The sequence below is a fragment of the Mesoplodon densirostris genome, chromosome 9, assembly GCF_025265405.1.
Source record: "Mesoplodon densirostris isolate mMesDen1 chromosome 9, mMesDen1 primary haplotype, whole genome shotgun sequence".
Classification (NCBI taxonomy): domain Eukaryota; kingdom Metazoa; phylum Chordata; class Mammalia; order Artiodactyla; family Ziphiidae; genus Mesoplodon; species Mesoplodon densirostris.
In genome coordinates, this window is record NC_082669.1 from 89,736,328 (window position 1) to 89,759,331 (window position 23,004).

Genomic DNA, 23,004 nt, shown 5'->3' on the forward strand with positions numbered 1-23,004 from the left:
AGACATGCAGCTTCAGTTGGCTCTTTTTAGAAAGCAAGAAAATAGATATTTCATACCCTGAGAAAGGTGGAATGATTTGTCCTCCATGACTGAGACTTCTACTCCTTTATTAATGGGTTTTGGTACAGGACTTCTAATCACTACTGCCTGTGGGTAACCATCTATTTTCTTGGGAAAGTGATAGAAGTATCCTCTTGAATTCTTCAAGGAGATTCTGCAGTTGTCTGGCCTCTGCCTGGCCTACGTGGGTAGACTACCCCAAGTTAAAAAATACACACACACATACACATAATTGTGGCAAGATGCACATTACATAAAATTTACCATCTTAACCATTTTAAAGTGTACAGTTCAGTAGTGTTAAATATATTCACATTGTCCTGCAATCAGTCTCTACCTTGCAAAACTGAAAGTATACCCATTAAACAACTCCCCGTTCCCTCCTCCCAGCAGCTCCTAACAACCACCATCTACTTTGTTTCTTTGAGTTTGACTACTCTAGGTACCTCATTTAAGTGGAATCATACAGTATTTCTTTTTTGTGACTGGCTTATATAACTTAGCATGACATCCTCAAGACTCATTCAAGTCATAGCATATGTCAGAATTTCCTTCCTTTTTTTTTTTAAAGAAGATGTTGGGGGTAGGAGTTTATTAATTAATTTATTTATTTTTGCTGTGTTGGGTCTTCGTTTCTGTGCGAGGGCTTTCTCTAGTTGTGGCAAGCGGGGCCACTCTTCATCGCTGTGCGCGGGCCTCTCACTATCGCGGCCTCTCTTGTTGCGGAGCACAGGCTCCAGACGTGCAGGCTCAGTAGTTGTGGCTCACGGGCGTAGTTGCTCCGCGGCATGTGGGATCCTCCCAGACCAGAACTCGAACCCGTGTCCCCTGCATTAGCAGGCAGATTCTCAACCACTGTGCCACCAGGGAAACCCAGAATTTCCTTCCTTTTTAAGGCTGAAAAAAATCCATTGTGTTTATCTACCACATTTTGTTTCTTCATCAGTGGACATTTGGGTTTCTTCTACCTTTTGATTATTGTGAGTAGTGCTGCTATGAACATGGAGTACAAATATTTCTGAGACCCTGGATTGAATATACCCAGAAGTAGAATTGCTAGATCTTAGGGTAATTCTATTTTTAATTTTTTGAAGAACTAGAGAAATTTCTTTACTTTGTATCTCTATGTTCGTAATGGAAATGGAAGAACTTTGAGTCTGGGAGAGGGCTCCTTTGGCTATGCAGCTGCTGAGAGACAATTTGCTTCATGAATTTAGGCTGTAATTGGTGCCTTTGACCTAGGTTTATAATCCAGTGCTAACCACCTAATTTCCTAATACGTATTTGTGGGCTGGGGACTTGGCTGTGTGCATAGACGTACACTGTTTTTGTTAAGAGACCTGGATTTGGAGGTGGACACAGATGCAGTCAGGATGGTCTTTGATCAGTGTCTGTGTGTAGTTTCAGACATTGACCTTAGGTGTTATTGCTCTGGGCACGCTGTGCCTTTGATCAAGGGACTTCGTTTCATTTAGTAGGCCTCTATCTTCTGTGTGAAATACAGGGAGAGAAAGGTATATCTAAAGGAAGAAAGGCCTATGATGTTAACACCTGACTCTCTTGGAATCTTTTCTTAGTAACGAAACCAAGGATAATTTATACAACAGAAGGGCTGTGTCTTTGGGCTATTTTTCTTTGTGCCATTGGCAGGTATCCCTTAAGAATTATATTTTTTCTTCATCATTCTCCTTTGAGGTCAAGATACACTTCTACTAGTCCAATTCACCATTCTAACTTTCACCTTTAAGTTAACTTACCTGAGTGTTTATTTATTTCCTTTGTCTGAGTGACTTCTAAATGGCAGCTCGCGGGCATGCTGGAGAAATAGGTGTGCTCTGAACGTAGTGAATGCAGGGTGGCTTTTCTGTACTGACTTTTGCAATACCTAACCCCCGGAGCAATAGGAATTGATTGGAACTCTTGGCTGGGTGACTACTTTAGCTCCCACTTTTATTGCTTTGGTTTCCCAGTTTGGCCTTTTGTTGAGTGGCCTTTTCCTTTGTAGACTGGCACATATTATGTTTGAAGAGAAAATGTAATTTAACCTTTTTGTTTTTATCCATGTCTTAAAAAGCATCCTTTTTCCTCCAGTAATTCTTCTTAGATGCCATTAAGCAAATCCCCTTTCTTCATATCCCTGAGCCTCTCAGCTTAGCTTTATTACAGCTGTTATTTTCAAGACTGGGTGACATTGTGTGCATTCTACACAAAGGCATGAGTATCCGTATATTTGTGCTGCTTGTGTGGCTGGAACTCCTCCAGGGAGAGCTCTGGGTGGAGTGATTTAATTTCCCCTGACTGCTGCTGACCTGGGAAACTTTGGACACAGATGACCATGACTGACACTTGTATAGAGGAGAAAAATGACCCACATTCAGCCTTCATCCTCCAGAGGAAAGCAGTGGAGATGGTGGCTCTGAGGAGAAGTAAGAAGTGACATGCGGGGAACCTGTGGGACAGTTTCCAGTAGTGTTTTGGGGGGCCTTTGGCATTCTTTGGTACAGACACTGTGGTGTTAAAATTAGGTATTGGGATGAGTTAAACCATAATGCAATAATGAGTACTATAGTGGTTGGAGCACTAATGCAAACAGGTTACACTTTTTAGACATATCTGTAGGTTTATAAGGACTTAAGAATCAAGAGGATTAATGAAAATGCTTGCAGCTGCAAGGTTACTCTCACATAGTGGTTTCTATTTGTCTTTGATCCTCATCAGATTTACTTGAAATATTTTCAGTGGTCAGAACTTCATTTCCCTGATGATTTTATATGTGCTCGTTATCTACCTCATACATAAACTATGCATCATGTTTCCAACCATTTTAATGTTATGTTTTTGTCAGGGTGTTATCACTACTTCTAGAAATCTTTGCCCAGCTCTAATGGCCCTTTATATAAAATGTTTTCACATTTCCTTGTGGATCTCATGCCTGTGCATGCTTCTAATTAAATATTTACCAAACTGAGTGTTTATCAGGGAGTAGTGATGTCCACTTAAATGAATGACTAATGTCAGGTAGAGACTCTTAGCATCTCCATAGGCCCCGTATGAAGCTGGATTTTACCTTTCCTCTCAAAACAGATAAATACATTTGCCCATCTGACAAGGGGGTGGGGAGTAATGGGTTCATTTTGTCAGAAATGCATCAAATAAGAAAGCTCCTTGACTCTGTGCTCATGGAGGTTGGGAAGCAGTAGAGGTTAACATTCCATTGATGAAAATGAAATGTGCTCAAAATAGTCCTGACTTTGCGGTGGGGGAGGTAGGAAGGGTGATTGTAGATCAGAGAGAGCAACATAAATACATGTGAACAAACAGCCAGCCTTAACACCTGATTACAATGATTTTGAAGGGGGTGTTATCGAATACATCTAGGCTGTGGCTTGGAGAGGTAGGAAAGGATCATTGGTTTGTCTCCTTCTCTTTGCAGTGTAGATATATAATTTTTTGTCAGTGTATCTGTAAAAGTTCTTCTAACTTAAGACATGCCAGAGATAAACGATGTCCTAATGGGACACAGAGATTTCAGCTTTTTATTTATTTATTTATTTATGGCTGTGTTGGGTCTTCGTTTCTGTGCGAGGGCTTTCTCTAGTTGTGGCAAGCACTCTTCATCTCGGTGTGCGGGCCTCACTATCGCGGCCTCTCTTGTTGCGGAGCACAGGCTCCAGACGCGCAGGCTCAGTAGTTGTGGCTCACGGGCCCAGTTGCTCTGCGGCATGTGGGATCCTCCTAGACCAGGGCTCGAACCTGCGTCCCCTGCATTGGCAGGCAGATTGTCAACCACTGCGCCACCGGGGAAGCCCAGATTTCAGCTTTTGATTGTGCTGAACATAAACATAAACAGTTCACATCTACCAATGCTCATTTTCTTTCTAATAATACCAATACTCAACAGAAGCATTAATCATAATTACAAAAGCAGATATTTCTTTAATGTGAGTTTCTAGTTACCATTAGAGTATATTTCAAACACTAAGGTGAAGAATTCTAGACTTACGTCAGCAACTCAGTGATTAAGTCCAACCATTGAGTTGGTAGAGAAGTCGCTGAAAAAGTATCTTCATCAAATATTGAACAGATATATTTTACAACGATAGTTATAAATTAGAGGAATTTTTTCCCCTTTGTGTGCACATTTATTCTCACCCCTGAAATTGTTTTCTGGAACTGAAAATTACATAAATAGCTTGCCTTTCTAGTCTAGTTAAATAATAGATTTTTTAAATAAGAAAATGAATGATAAGCATTTTTATACCATGTTTTTTCATATTTGGTTTAAGAGTATTTACAAGGAATCTTAAAATAGAAGATAACAAAAGTTCCCCGTAGAAACTAGAGAAGGGTATAACCACAAAAGGTAGGATCATGTAATAGAGGATTGAGGCTAAGACTCTGGTCCCTTAAGACTCTGGTCCCTTAATGGACAGTCTGGGCATGTACAGTCCAGTATCGCCACCACAGCTGTGTGGCTACTGTGCATTTGAAGTATTGCTGGTCCAGAATGAGATGTGTTGTTCCTGCACAACACACACCGGATTTCAAAGACTTTGTCAGTGAAAGAAAGAAAAAAAAACCCAATACTTTAAAAATAATATTGGTTATATGTTGATATGATAATGTTTTGGATATTTTGAGATAAATCAAAAACACTATTAAAAGTAATTTTATCTGTTTCTTTTTTTAATGTCGCTGCTAGAAAATGTCAATGTGCCTATGTTGCTCTCATTTGTGGCTCTTATTCTTGTTGCCTCCTAGACAGCACAGGGTACGTTTGACATCCTTTTATGAGAGTTTAGCTTGTGTCTGAATAGATGGCTCAGCTGGGAGATCAGTGTGCCCAGAAGCAGGACCAAGAGGCTCCTTGGCAATTTTGTTTTGAAGCTCATCCTATATCTAGATGAATGGGTGACTGAACTGTGTTTCAAATTAAAAAAAAAAAAAGGTATCTCACATTTTTAGAATGATTACCTACGTTGCTTGTTAGCAGTAAAATGTCAAGAATGCATAAATTAAGTATTGTCCTATTATGCCCACAGCAAATGGAAACTTGGTTGCTCTCTGTTCCTTGTCTTCCTGATTTTGTAAGACAAGGAGTGTCCTCCCCAAATTCCTCTAGTTAACCTATTAGTTGAGGTGATTGCCCACACTCTACTTCAGTTATCTTTGGTAAGTAAAATCTCCCCAACTAGTACCTACCTGCAAAATTAATCTGGAAAGTGTCTAAATAAGTACTAAATAGTGTATCATTCTTTAAAATAAGCCATATTTATTGGTAAGTAATATACATATTACTTATTAAGTAATACATATTTATGTATGAGGTACATACTCCTGTTTGCTGTGACTCCTTAAGGGGAAAAGTGTATTTAATTGAGTGTTTCTGCCTAATGATTTAAAGTCAACATGCATCTTATTTATGCATGTATGTATGTATACGTGTATTTATGTATTTATCTCACAGATACTTATCACCTACTCTGTGCCAGGCTCTCCTCCAAGAAAATCAGTATATGTTTGTCTAAAAATAACTGACACAGCTTCGTATGAGTCAGGCCCTGCTCTAAATGCCTCATGTATATTAATGCATTTCTTTTTCTAACAGTGTGATAGGTAGAGTTATCCATGTTAAACTGAAGCACAGAAGTGAGGTAACTTTTCCAAGTTCTCACAGCTCGTATGTAGAATTGCTGGTAACCAAAGCCTGCAGTCTGGCAGCTCCCAGAGTCCATGCTCTTATCTAAGCTGCGTAAAATATTTTGTTCCACTTACTTTTGTCTCCCGGCTGCCTTAGCCAGACTTGCCCAGATGATGTGTTTTCTGTTTTTGTCATGAGAATGACGGGCCATACGAGAGTTGTTTTCTTAAGCCAGGGTATTTTTTTGAACAGCCCTTTGTGAATTTATGATTGGCCACATGGAATAGTGGGTGGGATTATATACTAATTATGCAAAATAACCTCACGTAACAGCCTAAACTCAGACTATGGCCTGGAAATCTTATGTATCTTTTATGCTTAAGCATTCAGATTTTGTCATTTCATTATCATCAACATCATAAAGTCTATGAAGTTCTCTGGTGGTTTGTCACTTTTCTAGTGAACAATTAGTTACGTGAAGAGTATCCCTAGATTGTCAGAATTCCTAAGATGTGGCCCAAGTGTATTCTGTTGTACTAAACTGTTTCCAGACTTTATAAGAGATTGGGGTACAAATTTGGTTTTAAGTTCTCATCTTAGTTCCTCCGAAGGGTCCTTGAAATTGTTTTCAAGGAATATTCCACAATCTGATGCACCAAGGAGGAATCAGATTACCTGCTACCCTTTCTTTTCTTTGAGAATCTCTTTGAGAGATAATACAGGAAATTATATTTTTCTTAATCTAATGCATTATCCCAATTTCAATATACATCTTCCCTCCTTCATGCTTTAAATTAATATATGAAACAGAATGGTTAACAGCTTGACTAAGTGGTCCTCAAAATGCCTAACCACCTCATTTCAAAAGTGTCCTCCAGAATTTTATGTCTGAAAGGGTTCCTGATTACACGTATCCATTCATGAAACAAATATTCACTGTGTATGCTCCTACCATACAGGCCCTGTCATGGCAGTTTCCATGAATAAAAGGCATGTTTTTTCCCTCTCCTGGCGCTTACACTCTATCTGTACTAGTTCATAGTAGTAAATGTAAGGTAGGAATTACACCGGTCTAAGAAAACACTACATAGCACACCATGTCGGGCTAAATTATTTTGTAGAATTCTAGAGTTCAGTGATGCTCTGAAGTTGTAGTCTGGTGCTCTCATTTACCAGGTGAACTACGTGAGAAAAGTGAGGCTCAAAGATGTGATGTGTGACTCATTCAGTAAGAGAATGACAGGTGGAACCAGCAGGGAGCCCTGGACTCCTTGTGGTCCTTGCTGTAAAGAGGGATCAGGCCCTGCCCTGTGTCCTGTACATGTAAATTCCTGCATACCCAGTGTTCCAGGAGTATCTTTGCTGGAAAAATGAAGGACACATTTGCATTAACCCATTACTTCTTTTCAACTCATGCCATTCCTTATGTAATTACCCCCCAAGCACAAAATTCAGGTTATCCTCTATTCAGATGAAGGCTTTGCTAAGATTTGCAGTTTTAATTGAAACTGCTCTTTTCCAAAAGTGATTGACAAGTCAGGGGTAAGTATCTAGAGATGAAAAACTCCAAGGCAGGAGAACAGATCTCAGAATCCCCAGGAGAGGGACATAAATGCTAATTACACATTGACTTTAATTCCTGGTTTGTCGTAGCCGTCTGCAGGTGCGTGTCTTGGCTGTGGGCTATTCTCAGGGCCTCATTTGTATTTGAGAATTTCTTTAATGTTACCTCTCCAATGAGCTCTTTAATCTCTGACCTGCAGTTCTTTCTCTAGATAGAGGAAAAAACTAATTGGCAGGTGAACGTAGAATGTAGTACTGGTTCTTTTGGCTATTGAAGATGAAAGATTTTTGGGAGGGGGGTCTTCCCATTGATTTTCTTTAAGGACAGTTTGGGGATAGCATACCTTTCGGCCTGGAAGATGAGATGCTAAGGGTTCATTTTTGTTTGTTACCATTACCCCCATCACCACCACCACCAGCAGCAGCGCTACTCAAGTGGCCTTCCAGATGAAGAGCTGCTCTCTGGGTAGAGAGCTAATGTTACTCTGTGCCATGTACTTGCGCTGACGAGCTGCTGTCCCACTCCTGTCTGCTCAGGAGGAGGCTTGTCATTGGCAGGTGCAAGGTAATCTTGAGATTCACTGAGTTTATTTTTAAGCAGGGATGAATTTTACTCCCCGGTATTGGAAGTGAGGGCTTGAGTTTGTTACTAGATGGATTGGGTGAAAACACAAAAATAGGTGAACATCTCCACACATTTTTGACTTGCCCCCCGAATGCCCCAAATTGGACCATACCCTGTGTCTGTGCCCTTTTTAAACTTGGCCCTGAGTTACTTCACATCCTATGGTACGGGCGCCCTTGAGGTTTAGCTCCTGTACAACACTGGTTTCCTGTGTGATTTTTGCCAGAACTTCAACAGGTGTCTATGTGCTTTCCCGGCCCTCTTCTGCTTCCGTAGGTTAGTTATCAGGCCTTGCCAGAGGAGAGTTCCAGGGTGGGTCAGTACAGACAACATGCAGAGGACTCCTTCCTTCCCAGGGATTTGAGTCAGCCTTGCTTCTGTGTGTATAGACCTCCCATTCCTTGCCCTGTCTTTGGCCTGTAATACTCTGGCCAGATGCCTACAGGGAAACTATGAAAACCTCTTGGTTGGAGGTACTAGTTTTTCAGCCCTGCCCCTGCTCCTGGGCTGTTCACATTCCTCACATTATCCACCTCCTTAGCTTTAGACAGATGATAAGGCTGAGCAGTAGTGTCAGTGTAGACATCTGACCTGAGGAGTCCTCTTTATATTTCCTTCTTTCTGTGTTGTTGTGTGATGATAGTACTTCTCATGAGAAAGATTTACCTTACTTTCGGCCCTTAATTGGCTTTTCTCGCTGATGTGGCTCCTTGTTGCTTTTAAAACATGATTAGATGGAGCGTTCAAGTGAGTGATCTGACAGTCAGAATTTGGAGGCAGCTGTCCTTCTGGAAATTTCCATATTCATTTTTAAAATGGTTTTTTGAGCAACAGGCAGTTTGAAAGGATTTTGATGCTGCTCACCAGCAGTGTGGCTGAACTTGATGCTTGTACAACGTGCCGTCTCTAAGCTGACCAGTGGGAACTAAAGTCATAGTTAGGAAAGGGAATTCTGGACTTTCAGATCATGGGGATGGCTTCAGGGTGCTTGACTCCTCAGTACAGGTATGTAACCTCAGCTATGACCAAAGCCAAGCATTTGCCTTAATGCTATAATACAGACCCTGTGTGTTTGCTAAGGGATACCACATACCACTTTCTTTTATTTATTTATTTTTTACAACTTTCTTTTGACACACACACGGTCCTCTTGAAAGGTTTCGTAAAGAAAAAGCATCGCTGTGTGTCCATATCCATATGTTTAGTATATACTAGGATTAACCTAGTATTAAAGGTTCTTCCGGTCCAGTCCATCCCCCACCCCCAATTTCTTAACTCCAACTCTGTTGGTATCGGGTGTAGTTAGCTGCATCATTTTGATTCCCGTATTGTGAAACCAGTCCCAAGCATCTCTGTGACTGTCATCTTGTTTGTTCTTCTTGATAGTTCTTAACACAGGCCTTGAGAACTTATGGCAGGCTGAAACTACATGCAGTTTTTCTGTAGAGGCATTCATTCATATATATATATATATATATATATATATATATATTTTATCTATTATGTATTTTTTTTTTTTGCGGTACACAGGCCTCTCACTGTTGTGGCCTTTCCCGTTGCGGAGCACAGGCTCCAGACGCGCAGGCTCAGCGGCCATGGCTCACGGGCCTAGTTGCTCGGCGGCGTGTGGGATCTTCCCACACCGGGGCACGAACCCGTGTCCCCTGCATCGGCAGGCAGACTGTCAACCACTGCGCCACCAGGGAAGCCCCATTCATATTTTTGAACAGATTTTCAAAGGAGTCTGTAAAGGTTAGAGAACTGCTTTACCATAATGTCTAGGAGTCCTCCAGGAGTGTTCTAAACCTCTTCTCTGTGGAGTATAATTTATGTAAGGCCTTAAAGGTTCAGCCATTTTTCCTTCTCTCTTGATATCAGTCATCCTTTAGGTTCACAGCAACTTTTAGGCTCAAAGCAAAATTGAACAGAAAGTACAGAGAATTCCCATATCTCTCCCCCCTGCCCCCCACGTACTTCCTCCTCTGCCATCAACAATCCCACTCCAGCGTGGTACATTTATTATAATTGGTGAGCCTACATGGACACAGCATCATCCAGAGTCCATAGTTCACTACGGTTCACTCTGGGTGTTCTACATTGTATGGATTTTGACAAATGTGTAATGACATGTATCCATCATTATAGTTCTATACAGAATAGTTTCACTGCTGTCAAAATCCTGCCCTCACATCTATTCATCCTGTCTTGTCCTGCTAACCCCTGGCAATCAGTGATCTTTTTTACTGTCTTCGTATTTTTGCCTTTTCCAGAACGTCACAGTTGGAATCATACAATATATAGCTTTTCGATTGGCTTCTTTCTCTTAGTAATATGTATTTCAGATTCCTCCATGTCTTTTCGTGGCTCGACAGCTCATTTCCCCCCCACACACAGGGAATTTTTTTTTATTGAAGCATAGTTGACTTACAATCTTATATTAGTTTCAGGTGTACAGCATAGCTCATTTCTTTTTAAGGGCTGAATAATATTCAGTTGTGTTCATGAACCACAGTTTATTCATTCACTTACTGAAGAGCACTTTGGTTGCTTCCAAGTTTTGGCATCTATATATAAAGCTGCCAAAAACATCCACGTACAGATTTTTGTGTGGACATAAGTTTTTCACTGTTGGGATGTATGGTAAAAGTTTGTTCTATCCAAAACCGTCTCTCAGAGTGGCTGTGTTGTATTCCCAGTAACCGTGAACGAGAATTCCTTTTGTTCCCTATCCTCACCTGCGTTTGTTGTCAGTGTTTTGGATTTTGGCTATTCTAATAGATGTGTCGTGGTAGCTCATAGTTGTTTCAGTTTGCATTTCCCCAGTGACACGTGTGGAACATCTTTTCCATATGCTTGTCATCTGTATGTCTTCCTTGGTAAGATATCCAGGTCTTTTGCCCACTTTAAAATTGGGTTTTTCATTTTCTTATGGTTGGGATTTAAGAGTTCTTCTTATATTTTGGATTACAGACCTCTATTAGAGATGGCTTTTTGCAGATATTTTCTCCCCATGTGTGGTTCAGCTCTCTTTCAGTTGTTTTTTAAAATCTTAGACCCACAAAGTCATACTGTGAGTGAGGTCAGCTTTTACAGTTGTGCTGACACAGGGGGCTGCTAGTGAGCTGTGTTGCAAATTCTCAGTCTTAACTACCTTGATGCTTTTTTTTTTTAACATCTTTATTGGAGTGTAATTACTTTACAGTGGTCTACCTTGATTCTTTATTTTCAGGTCAACGTGACTGTGGACTACATTAGACCGGCCAGCCCAGCCACAGAGACGGTGCCTGCCTTTTCAGAGCGTACCTGTGCCACTGTCACCATTGGAGGAATGTGAGTGTTCTGGCTGGTAGCAACTCTGCCATAGCTGAGAGTTCTCTCCTCATTCAAGTCTCTCCTCCCTTTTGTCTTGATTTGCTTTCTGTTACTCTTAACTCAGTGGCTTATAATTGTTATGTGCCTGTGTAGCACTTTGTTTGCAAAGTACTGCATAATCGCTCATGAGTTAATCGTATACTTTCATTATTGTCATTATTTAAGACTTACTGGGCTCTGTGTGCTTGGCACTATGTAACACTCATTATTACTACTAATAATGCCGTTTACTGAGTGTCAATCGGGCCCTTAGGTACTGTGCAAAATTAGAAAGATTCTCTGCATATTAGTTTAATTGTAGGCCAGAAAAAGAAGAGAGGTTAATTGGACCTTTTCTTTGTATAGATGCATGTAATCAGTAGATGACAGGGTCTCCCTCTTCTACTCTGCTGGCCTTACCCTGGTTACATTCCAAAGCCTTTTGGGAGCTCCGTTGAGGAACAGCCTTCCAAGGAGCTATCCGATGGGGGCAGTAGGAAGCCTGCTGGGCCGTGCTTCCACAATAAATATTAAAACAGTCAGTCAGTCCCCAGGAGCAATTCTTACCCTGCGTAAAATACACCAACATGCTAATTGTCTCCTTCTCTATTTCACAATCTTAAATGGTGTTTGTTACCAAACTGGTATGTTTCTTTTCTTTTAAAAGAGGGCATGGTGGAGGGGAAGAAAAGGATAGGCTACTCATCAAAACAGGGATTGTTTTGTTGAAAGCACAGTGAAGGCCATTGGGAGAAACACCCCTCTCTAAGCTATAGCATGCCTCTGAAAGAAAGAGGATCTGGTAGCTAACTTACTTTCCAGAAGCTCTCCTGCCAAACAGGAGCTTCTCCCATCCGTCGCCCCGCCCCCGCCCCGCCCTCATTCGCGTTGTCACTTTTGGAAACAGGTATTTTTAGCTACTGTTGCCCCTCCTATAGGTATTAATGTTGTTGATGTTCACGCAGCCATCGGAGACTTCACTTTTGCCGAGAGGGACTGAATATAGGCTTTTGATGTCATTACCTTCATAGCATCACAGGCATCAGGTTATTTTTAGAAGCAGGTTCTTGAGAAATTAGATAATATTTTTGGAATGGGGGAAACTAAGAAATATTTTGCTCATTCTTCTATCTATATAACTTGCAACAACGATTATTACCAATTTGTCACCAATTCTTAGGAGCTTGATGCATGCTTTCCTCCTGTGGAAAGCTGGAAAGTTAGTTTTCCCCTAGATTCAGATTTTCGCTGCCACAAACAAGGAGTCCTCTCTGATAACTGCTCCTTCTATCTACTTACTGGTTAAAACAACACCACTGCTGTCAAAATGCACATCTTTTTATTTTTGGCAGATGGTTTCTATTCGTGTTTTTCTAATGACCCATTAGAGCGGATTCTTTTTTTTTTTTTTTTTTTTTTTTGGTTACCATTGAGGTATTTTTCAAAATAAATTTACACTGCTTAAAATTAGATATTCTGGAAATGTTCTATGGGGCGTTATCATTGACCTTTCTATCTACCAGTTCTTGTAATTAGATTGTAAGTATTACTCTTGCATTATTTACCAAGGTATTTACCTCGGATTAGACCGGCTTGGCAGGGTACCCCGGGTGCATTGAGTTTCCTCATAGATTTGTTTCTACTAAACTAGACTTTATGAGTAAACTGCTGGGCGGTAACTGGGAGAAATGTGGGGATGTACTAATATTTTTGAGACCAAACCTCACCAGATAGTAAGCTCCCTGAAGATAGGGATTTTTGTCTTGTTTATTCCCTGCTGTAGTCTCAGTATTCAGCAGTTGGTAGGAGTTCAATAAATTTATGAGTGATTGTTTACTGTATTGCACAGTGTCCCTTTATGAAATCAAACTGGGAGTACTTAGATGTTTCATTACCTGGGACGGCTGTTTCTTCTGAGCTACAGGTTTATTTTAATCTGATAAATATCAAAAAAAAACTTGTATCTGATAGTTTTCCTTGTTTATTTGGTTATTGGAAGGTCAGTGCCAAAGATAGGGCATCTCTAGAAAGTCTTCTTGGTAGCGTGCTTCTGATGTTCGAGTCTTCCTCGTGGCTTCTCTTTGTTTTCCTGTGGCCTTGATTTTGTTTTCATTTTTTCTTGAATTTTCTCTACTTAAATCATTCCAAATAATACTGTAGGAGAGTTGAGGTCTTAATAATAATGTCCAAAATACTCAGCTTATATTTATAATTATACCGAAATCCTTCTATCTGCTTTTAATGGTTATTTAGAAATATTGGCTAGAGCAGGGGGGTTAATTTTTTTATCCCAAATGTTTTAATTACATTTTAAACACAAAAAGGTACTTATATCTCCAAATCTTTGATAAGTGGGCATCAAGGACCCACTGTGAGTTGCATAACTTTCTCTATGGAATGATGACTTAAAAACACTAATTATGGAATCCTAGATCTTTGTGATTTACATCCCCCTCATCTGTTACAGTTTTCCTGCTCTGATTTTTGCACATTTTGCAGCCATTTAAAAGCCATTCCTCTTATTAAACCTTTTAAAACAATTTTTCATAAAGATACTTTCTTTTGGTACTCATATTTCAATTGATATAAAAGTGAAGTACATAATAAAAATGACCAGTATAAATCTGGGGACAGAAACAGATTGGGATAGAAGTGCACAGGTGTGTTAGAGTGGTCCTCAGTCACTAACTGGTATCAGCCTCTGGGTTTTGGGGAGATCGTAGAACATGCGGGCCAGTTAAGGAAAGGTTGCTAGGAGAGCTTCTCTAGTAATTCATTGCCTCTCTCGTGAGAGGCCTTAGGCTTTGTTCAGCTTGTAGAGATGCTGCAGAATTAACGATCTTATCTAAACTATGTCTAAATGACCCAATCTAAACTATGTCTGTCATTACCTGTCGGCTCCTACACCTACGTACTGGCCTTCATAGCGTCTAGAGGCTTTCCTGTTATTCAAGAGATCGATTCTCGAATAGCTTTTCTCAAACTGCTCATTCCAGGGGAAAGAGAAGGAAGAGACAGATGAGATGGCCTCTTTCAGGATTATTTCAAAGCAGATTTTTCAGTGTATTTCACATGCCAAAGTGTGTGAATTATCCCTATCCTCCATAGGGTTCCGTCTCATCCTCCTGTTGTTTTCTCTTGCTGTATGGGTTGGCGTGGAGTCACATGGTCTTTGGGAGGCCTCTCTGGTGGAACCGTCTTCAACTCCCCCTCTCTTGCCCTCTGGGGACTCAACGAAAACGAGGTTCATCATTCCTCTAATATATTAAAATTTTTTTCTTGATTAACTTCACTATGGAGTTGGCAAGAGTTGTTACCTGTTAATCAAAACAGTTTAAATAAAAAATAAAAAGATCAAACTTTGAGTTGTTTCTCATTCTCTGGCTCCCAGGTTGGGAATTAGCTGATCCTTTTAGGCCTGGATTGTGACAGGAAGCTATCAAGATGGCACTTCCTGTTAATTACTTTTTATCGTATTTAAGACACTTACATAACTCTTCTTGTGATTTAGTCTTCTATGTAATTAGCTTCAGTGATTAAAATCTCATTCTACCGTTATTGCCAGAGCCTTCCTGGGGAGCAGGTTTTGTGGGGTGACCTTTACTTGTGCTGGACTTCCCAATTCTCTCTTTTTTTTTTTTTTTTTGGCGGTACGCAGGCCTCTCACTGTTGTGGCCTCTCCCATTGCGGAGCACAGGCTCCGGACGCGCAGGCTCAGCAGCCATGGCTCACGGGCCCAGCCGCTCCGCGGCATGTGGGATCTTCCTGGACCGGGGCACGAACCCGCGTCCCCTGCATCGGCAGGCAGACTCTCAACCACTGCGCCACCAGGGAAGCCCCCCAGTTACTTTTGAGCTGCAGTTTGGCAAACCCATGTTACCTATTAACTGATTGCCCATGTCTTTCTGCATATCACATTTTCAAAGAAAAGTGTTTAAAAAAATTTGTTCACATTTATAAAGGGCCACCTAAAAATATGACTTGGGGTCAAGCCTCACACGTGTACGCTCATAATTACCACCACCCCGTCCCCCATCCCTGGAAAATTGTCACATCTCCAATAGATAGTGTCATTTAAGGTTTTGCCCCCTTCTCATTATGTGAAGTATTTCACAATAATTGGAGACAATAGACATGGCCCATTTTGGAAAAGTGAAAGATGGCACAGAGATACAGAGATGAAACTGTGCAGTAGGAACAGTTGGGAAATGCCTCATTTCTGCACAAGGTCAGTTTTTTGAGAGGTGATTGGGGTTTTGTCACGGTGATTTTTGAAACATTGTTTTTATCTCTGCTCCCCGCCAAAGCCACTGCTGTCCACCTTGATGCCTGTGTGGGGTCCTTACTACCAGAGACGTTGTGGCAGATCTCTTGGGCTTGGAACATCTTAGTTACTCTTTGTTGTAATGGTTATCATCTAGCAGGAGCAATGCCATCTTTATGAACTTCCTTTGCGGCTCTCTGGCTTCTTCATAGATAGTTTGTCTTTATTATTTTTATATAAATCAGACTATTACACTTACAAGGAATCAGACTTTTTTCTTTTTTCTCATGCAGGCCATTTTTAAAGTCTTTATTGAACTTGTTACAATATTGCTTCTGTTTTATGTCTTTCTGGTGTTTTGGCCGCGAGGCATGTGGGATCTTAGCTCCCGGACCAGGGATCGAACCCGCACCCCCTGCATTGGAAGGCAAAGTCTTAACCACTGGACCGCCAAGGAAGTCCTAGAATCAGACTTCTTTTCCTTTTTTCATTTTCATTGGTTCTAGTTTGCAGGCGTACTTCCTCAGCTCTTCTGTTAGTGACTGAGCATGAGGTTAAGGTATTCTCCTTCTTCGAGAAGAATTCTTCTCTAATCCTAATTCAGTTTTTCTCAGCCATAGGAGGAAGCAGTGCCATACCGTCCCTAGCTTTTCTGGCTTGAGTTCTGTAGCTGTAAGCCTTTTGCTGTCAGATCAAATCTTAAGACACACTAATGTCTGACTTCCAAGCTAAACATAGGAAGAACGTGACCTCCTGAAACCCCATTTTCTGTCCTAGTGTTCTGCTCTTTCAGTACCTGACATAGTATTAATGTCAGTGGCTCGGCCAGGAGGCAAAATCTGGGTTGTAGCCACCCCTTTTCTGCACAGATTTATTGTTTACACTTCATCTACTTTAGTGGGTTTCCCCCTCCAACCTTTTCCTGCTTTTAAGGGAAAAGAAGACATCAGAAGAAACATTCCTCCTCTCCCCTCACCCCCAAACACCTAAATCATAAACACCTAACCAACCTTCACCTCTAAAAAGAGCATCGTAGGTTGTTTTCTCAACCTCACAGGCTGCTGTGTTGAGTAGTAGAATTATTTATGCCTATCCACCATCCCAAAGACATTGGAAGCATCTGTGGCATTTAGCTTAGAATACTTCGGAAAGAATGGTTAAATAACTGCACCTATCTCCTGCTAGCTTTAGCACAGTGACCATTTTAAGAGAATGGCCCCATACAGCACCATAAGAAGGAACTTGGTTGTGGCAAAGGGTTCAGGTGGGAACACTGCTTAGTTTCAGTTAGATCTTGAACATCTTGTGGCTGTCTATATGTGGGAATCTCATGCGGCTGAGCCTTTTTTTTCTTTGTAAAGCCCTGATGCTTTCAAATTATTGTATTACCCTCATCACTATATATGGAAGTTCAATTAAGCTTTTCATAATGGAGGACTTGGCTCTTACAAATCAGCAGAATCCTTTGCTGAGCAATGTGTGTTCTTTCTTTCACTTTTCTCTATTTTTTTTTTTTTTCTCAGTATCAATTGAGTAGAATGTCAAGTACTGGGTGACAGTCTATACTGAGCTGATCTTCAGGAAGGCCCCCTTATCAACTTCACAAAGTATACCAGGGAGAGCCTGGGAGAAAGTGAGGCTTTTCTCCAAATAAGGGGAACTCATCCTAAGGGAGGAACATTCTGGAATGTTTAGAGATATGGATAAGTGTGTTCAAAATCATCTTAAGTTAAAGGCCCTGTTCGGAAAAAGTAGAAATGCTATCTATTCTGATACCTGTGGGCCCTCAAAGTAACTTAGTGAGGGACTGGGCCCAGACAGGAGACCAGTTGCTCCTTCTATATTTATCTGCTAAGAACAATAGGTTTATCTGTTTGTTTCTTCAACACATATTTGTTGAGCACCTGCCGTGCGCCAGGCACTGAGAATATAGCCGTGAACAAAGTCTTAAGCCTTTCCCTGTGCCGAGGCTCTCCCGGCTGCACTTCATTCTCAGGAACTTTCTCGACTCTGGTCGCTGAGATGTCAAGAGTCCTTAAAGGTATTCACTGGCTTTGCTGCCCCCAGAACCTTGCTTATGGAGATTTTGGCTTTAAGAAACACAAGTGACTTTATATAAACCGTACCTTAAAAGGCTCTTTTCTATTCAGATTTTGCCTGGGACTTTTAGAGAATCTACCACTCAAACAAGTTAAAATAAAAATAAGAGATAATCCCTCTTACATCTTTATTTTTAGATGAGTCAGTAACTTAACCTGTCAGTAGACAAAATGAAATGCTCAAGCGACTACCCACTGAAGCCATTTGTCCTTTTCCTCTTCACATTACCATTCTTGGGTCGTTCAGTGTTGGTGAAGCTTTGTGAGTCCTGACAGTTCACCGCGGTTCCCATCCTGCTCCATGTTCTCTTAGGGACCTAAAGACCTGCTTACCTTACTCCTGCCTCACCGGGCAGAGGACCCGATGCTAACTTCTAACAGAGACTGCGTCTTACTTTTTTGGATGGTTATCCTTATAACCGTATAAATTAATACTACTAATTTAAAAAATTTTTAGCTTTAAACAGTATCTTCATTTTTTAGTGTTTGCACTATTATTTCTACCCTTTAGCCCCTAGTTTTCTTACATTATTTTTGTTTCACCAATGGTAAACTTTATAATGTTCAGTTACTGTTTCTGATTAACTTTATATTGTGTCTATGTACTGCCCACTCTGAAAGATTAGGAAATTAGAATGCTTACACTTTTTTCTTATTCTTTTAAAAAAGTTTTTTTTGCTTTTATCAAGATTTATAGCATTTATTCAGTTTCTCCTCTGTCAATGTCATTGTCTTCTAACCTTTTTAAAAAATTTTTTTTTTTAAAGAAGATGTTGGGGGTAGGAGTTTATTAATTAATTTATTTATTTTTGCTGTGTTGGGTCTTCGTTTCTGTGCGAGGGCCCTCTCTAGTTGTGGCAAGCGGGGGACACTCCTCATCGTGGTATGCGGGCCTCTCACTATCGCGGCCTCTCTTGCTGCGGAGCACAGGCTCCAGACGCGCAGGCTCAGTAGTTGTGGCTCACGGGCCTAGTCGCTCCGCAACATGCGGGATCCTCCCAGACCACGGCTCGAACCCGTGTCCCCTGCATTAGCAGGCAGACTCCCAACCGCTGCGCCACCAGGGAAGCCCCTGTCTTCTAACCTTTGCTTGCAAGATGTTCCTAAATATTTAAGCCTATCCCCCATCCCCTAGCAGTTATAATTGTGTAAGTGTTACTGTTGGACCAAAAAACATGATAGTGTGATTAGACCTACAGTAGAAGAAATCCATGCCATTAAATGTCCAGAGAACTGTTGAATTAATTGTCTGTGTGTGTCTATATCCCTTCTTCCTTTTTACACTTCTTCATACACAGTTGCCACTACGTCTCAAGTTATTCTTTTTGTGGGTTTTCCTCTCACTTGTTGAAGAACCTTGATTTTTCTCATGTATTGGGTGGTAAAGTTTCTGAATTTCTGAAAATGTCTAAATTTTTTTGCTTATGTTCTTGATTATTAGTGTCATTATAAAATTCTGGCTTCAAAATTATTTTCCTGAAAACTTTGAAGACACTGCGTTCTATTACTTCAACAACATTTATGAGAAATCCAATTTCTGTTTCTTTAAATGTAACATTTTTTTCTGGCTCTGGAAGAGTTTTTACAATTTACCATTAATTGTTGGTTTTCTGAAATTTTATCAAAATATTTCGATGTCCTTTTTGCTTCATACTCAATTGTCTTTTCAACACTGAACACTAAAGAGATTTTTTTGTTGTTACTTCTTGAATTATTTTCTTTTTCTTTTGTAATATTGTATCTTCATATATCTAACTTTTCTTCCGAATTTTTAAGACCACCTCTTCATTTTTGTCCTATATTCAAGGAGATGTCTTCATTGTTTTCCCACTTGCTTAGCCAGCCAGCCATGTATATTGACTCATTTACATTCATACCGTCTCTGATTCATTCATCTCACTCATTCATGTACTTACTTGTTATTTCATATACCCAGTCTTTAGAGAGTGCCTGGTGTGTACTAAGCACTGGGTTAGGCACCAGGAATATATGGCAGTTCTAAAATAGAAATGATTTGTGCCCCCATGAAATTTACATACTAGTATGTTAATTAAACCCATTTTACTTTTTAATCTCAGCACTCATATTTAAATTTTCTGTTCTTTAAGTGCTCTATTTTAATAGCATCCTCTTCTTAGTCTATGAGTATAATATTTTCTCTATCTCTGAGAATCTTATTTAAAAATTAAGCACTTCTTCCAGCTTTCCCCCATGACTAAATGCTCTTTACTTTGTTCTTTTTCTTTCATAAATCCTCAAGCATTTTGTGAAGCTTGACCTATATTTATGAAGAAAGGACCAGGTTGGAGTTGGCATGGTTGTTCCTCTGCAGTTTTCTGTGTCTGCTTCTCCAAGACATCTGTCATAAAAAAGTCATAAGGGAGCAGGAAGTATCAGACACAGCCTTACTGACATGGTGCCTGAAAGTGGACCTGGAACATAGAGGAAGCAGGCAAATTTCAGACCCCACTAAAACTGTCAAGGCATGGGGGGCTTTCATCACCTGGTAGAGAGCCTTAGTGCATTTCCCTGGGATGGCCTATGAGTGGGGACCAGGGATGGGGAGGGTCTGTGATGTGTTTGGCCTACTCTCTCTAAACACTGTGCCTCTGCTTAACTTTCAGGCCACAAAATCCATCTACCAAAATCACCTGCCTTCTGTTCTATTATAACACGTGGGTTTTTTTTTGAAGTGAATTATCACGTGTGACATCGGTAATTTGGGGAAACACATTGATATAAAGTAGAAGTCGTATTGGTTTATAAGTGATGTTCCCAAATACATTGAAGTATTGAAAACAGTAAGGGATAAACTTTCTTAACAATTTAAAGGGAGAACTTTAGCAAGGTATAAAGACTTAAATAAGAAAAATCTAAGTGTACAGTTGAGGAGTCTATAGTAGGAATTTCCTTTCATGTAAGTCAGGACTACATTAGTGACTTCAAGAACCTTTATGCTTTTTGCTATGTTAAGCCCGGTAGCAACCTGTCAGTGAGGTCACAAAAGCTGTGAAGACACTTTTTCCAGAATTAAAACAGTGGATTAATGAAGAAGGCTACACTATGCATCAGACTGTTTTGATTAAAATGGTCTCTGTTGATGGCACAACATTGTAAATCAACTATACTTCAATTAAAAAAATTTTTTTAATGGTCTCTATTGAAAACAAAGCCCTGTAGTCCCTTCTCTAGATGGAAGAGAAAGAATCAGAGCCCCAGAGTTCAAGGCTACTTGAACCCTAGAGATTTTTCATTGTGCACCATTTTTATTAGGGTCGTTTTTGCTGGTGCTTAAGCTAGAAAGTTCCATAGGGTTTAAGATGACTGCGTATAACCCTGTTTGTTTTGGGGTTTTGGTGGTTTTGTGGGATGTGAACTGCTTGAGATCACACAAACAAGTACGTGCTGGAAGAAATGCCTGTGCTTGCTGGTTAGGGCCTTTTTCTTTTGCCAGGGGTCAAAACTCTGCTCCTAGCAGCTCTGTGGACATTATAGAGATGGATGGGGAAGAGGCTGGCTGGCCGGCCCTGCTCTTCTGAATGCTGTTCCTGATTAATTGCTCAGATGATGTTCCCAAAGCCTACTCACCATGTGCTTTGTATGTGTCAATAAAGGCCCTTGAGGCGCCCCTGATTTGCCACCCATCTGATCCGATCTATTTTCTGTCTTTCAGGATTTGTGCAAACTTTCTGATATGCTGTTAACACACTTTCTTATTTTCCAGCGCTCTTAGGGCTTTATTCTTGTGCATATCTGTCTTTTCTGTCATTTCAGTGGGACCTTGTAAAGAATGTCATGTGGACATAAGTTTTCAGTCTGCCATTCTGACCTCCCTCAAGCATTCTTTATTTCTTCCTTTGGAGAGTACAATTGATGTGATAAGGAGAGGGGACATTTGACATGATTACCAGTAAGCACAAATTGTGTCTTTTAATGCCATATCTCAGCCCCTTTCTCTTTACAGTTCCTGTGGCCAGCACAGTACACAGTGGTAAGGGAAGTAGGAATGGAGTTTTATGGATTTTTCTATCTCCCAGTGGTGATGCCGCTTCACAGGGATTTGCTCCAGTTCATACTGAGTGATATTTTATTTTATTTTTTATTTTATTTTTATTTTTTGGCACGCGGGCCTCTCACTGTTGTGGCCTCTCCCGTTGCGGAGCACAGGCTCCGGACGCGCAGGCTCAGCGGCCATGGCTCACGGGCCTAGCCGCTCTGCGGCATGTGGGATCCTCCCGGACCGGGGCACGAACCCATGTCCCCTGCATCGGCAGGCGGACTCTCAACCACTGCGCCACCAGGGAAGCCCCTGAGTGATATTTTAAAGTGATAAAAATTGTAGTAACATTTTCAAAAGTTTAGAAAATAGGGGGAATCAGCCATTATGTAATCATGCTAACGTAACCGTTGTTTGAAGGGTATGCCTTTTGAGTGCTGGTTATTTTTTAAGAATTTAATTTAGGAACAGGAAAACTTTGACCGTTTGTCATAGTGTTGAGATGAAGGCTAGTTATTGTTGGATCTGAAGGTTCTGTGGATATTTTCTTCAAGTAGGCTTTGGAGGTAAGCACACTTGAGATTCAACCTCGGCTCTACGCCTTGATAGCTGTGCAATCTTGGGCCTTAGTTTTTTTTCTTATGTGAGTTCGATACGATAATACTACACTCCGAGGGCTCTTGTGAGGATTAAATGTGCCAGTGCATTTAAAATGTCTAGCACAGTGACTAAGCCATAATAGTCAAGTAGTTAAATGAGTCCTAAGCCTGGCCTCTAAATTGGTCATTGGCCTAATTTCAGACCTAGGGGTCTCTTTTGTCCTTTGTCTCCTCTCCTACATTGCTGGCCATTTCTTTTCACTCAACTTTTTTTTGTTTGCACAAAATGATTCTTCTTGAACGTTTTCATATTCCACCCTCTTATTCTTCACAGTCCCCCCCCACCAAGCCCATCTACTGATAACATTGCTGCCTCACAGATGAGCTTGAATAAGGTGTAGAAAATGCTTAGTATGTAGTACCTGCTCAAAGGTTAAACAACAAATCACCCCATGGGATTATGGTTAGATGTTGTTGTACTAGTCTGTTCTTACTGTTCCATGGCAGACACTTTGGTTTTGGATTTCTCTTTTCTCATTTTTTCACTTGCCACCGAATCACATCATTTTTCCTCTAAGCATCGAAGGTATACTCTGTTCACCTAAGACAGTAATGACTGATAAGTACTCCCGTAAAAGAAGTTAGATATTCATGAGTAATGTTTAATGTTTCAAGGAGTTTAACACACGCTGACCGTTGAGTAGGGACAATATTTATTCCTTAGTAAAAGCAATTTATTGAATAGTATCTTTCAAACCAAGAGGTGTGCTAGCAAGCAGCCTCCCTGGCTATACTTGTTGTGTAT

At 40.6% G+C, this 23,004-nt stretch overlaps 1 protein-coding gene across 1 annotated transcript in view; it reads left to right on the forward strand.

Annotated features, from left to right (window-relative positions):
* The window catches only part of SND1 (staphylococcal nuclease and tudor domain containing 1), a 424,779-nt gene that overhangs the window by 189,995 nt on the left and 211,780 nt on the right, over positions 1 to 23,004 (forward strand). The window contains exon 12 of the mRNA XM_060108309.1: positions 11,119 to 11,219. Within this exon, the coding sequence (XP_059964292.1) occupies positions 11,119 to 11,219 (101 nt within the window). The remainder of the gene's footprint in view (positions 1 to 11,118; positions 11,220 to 23,004) is intronic.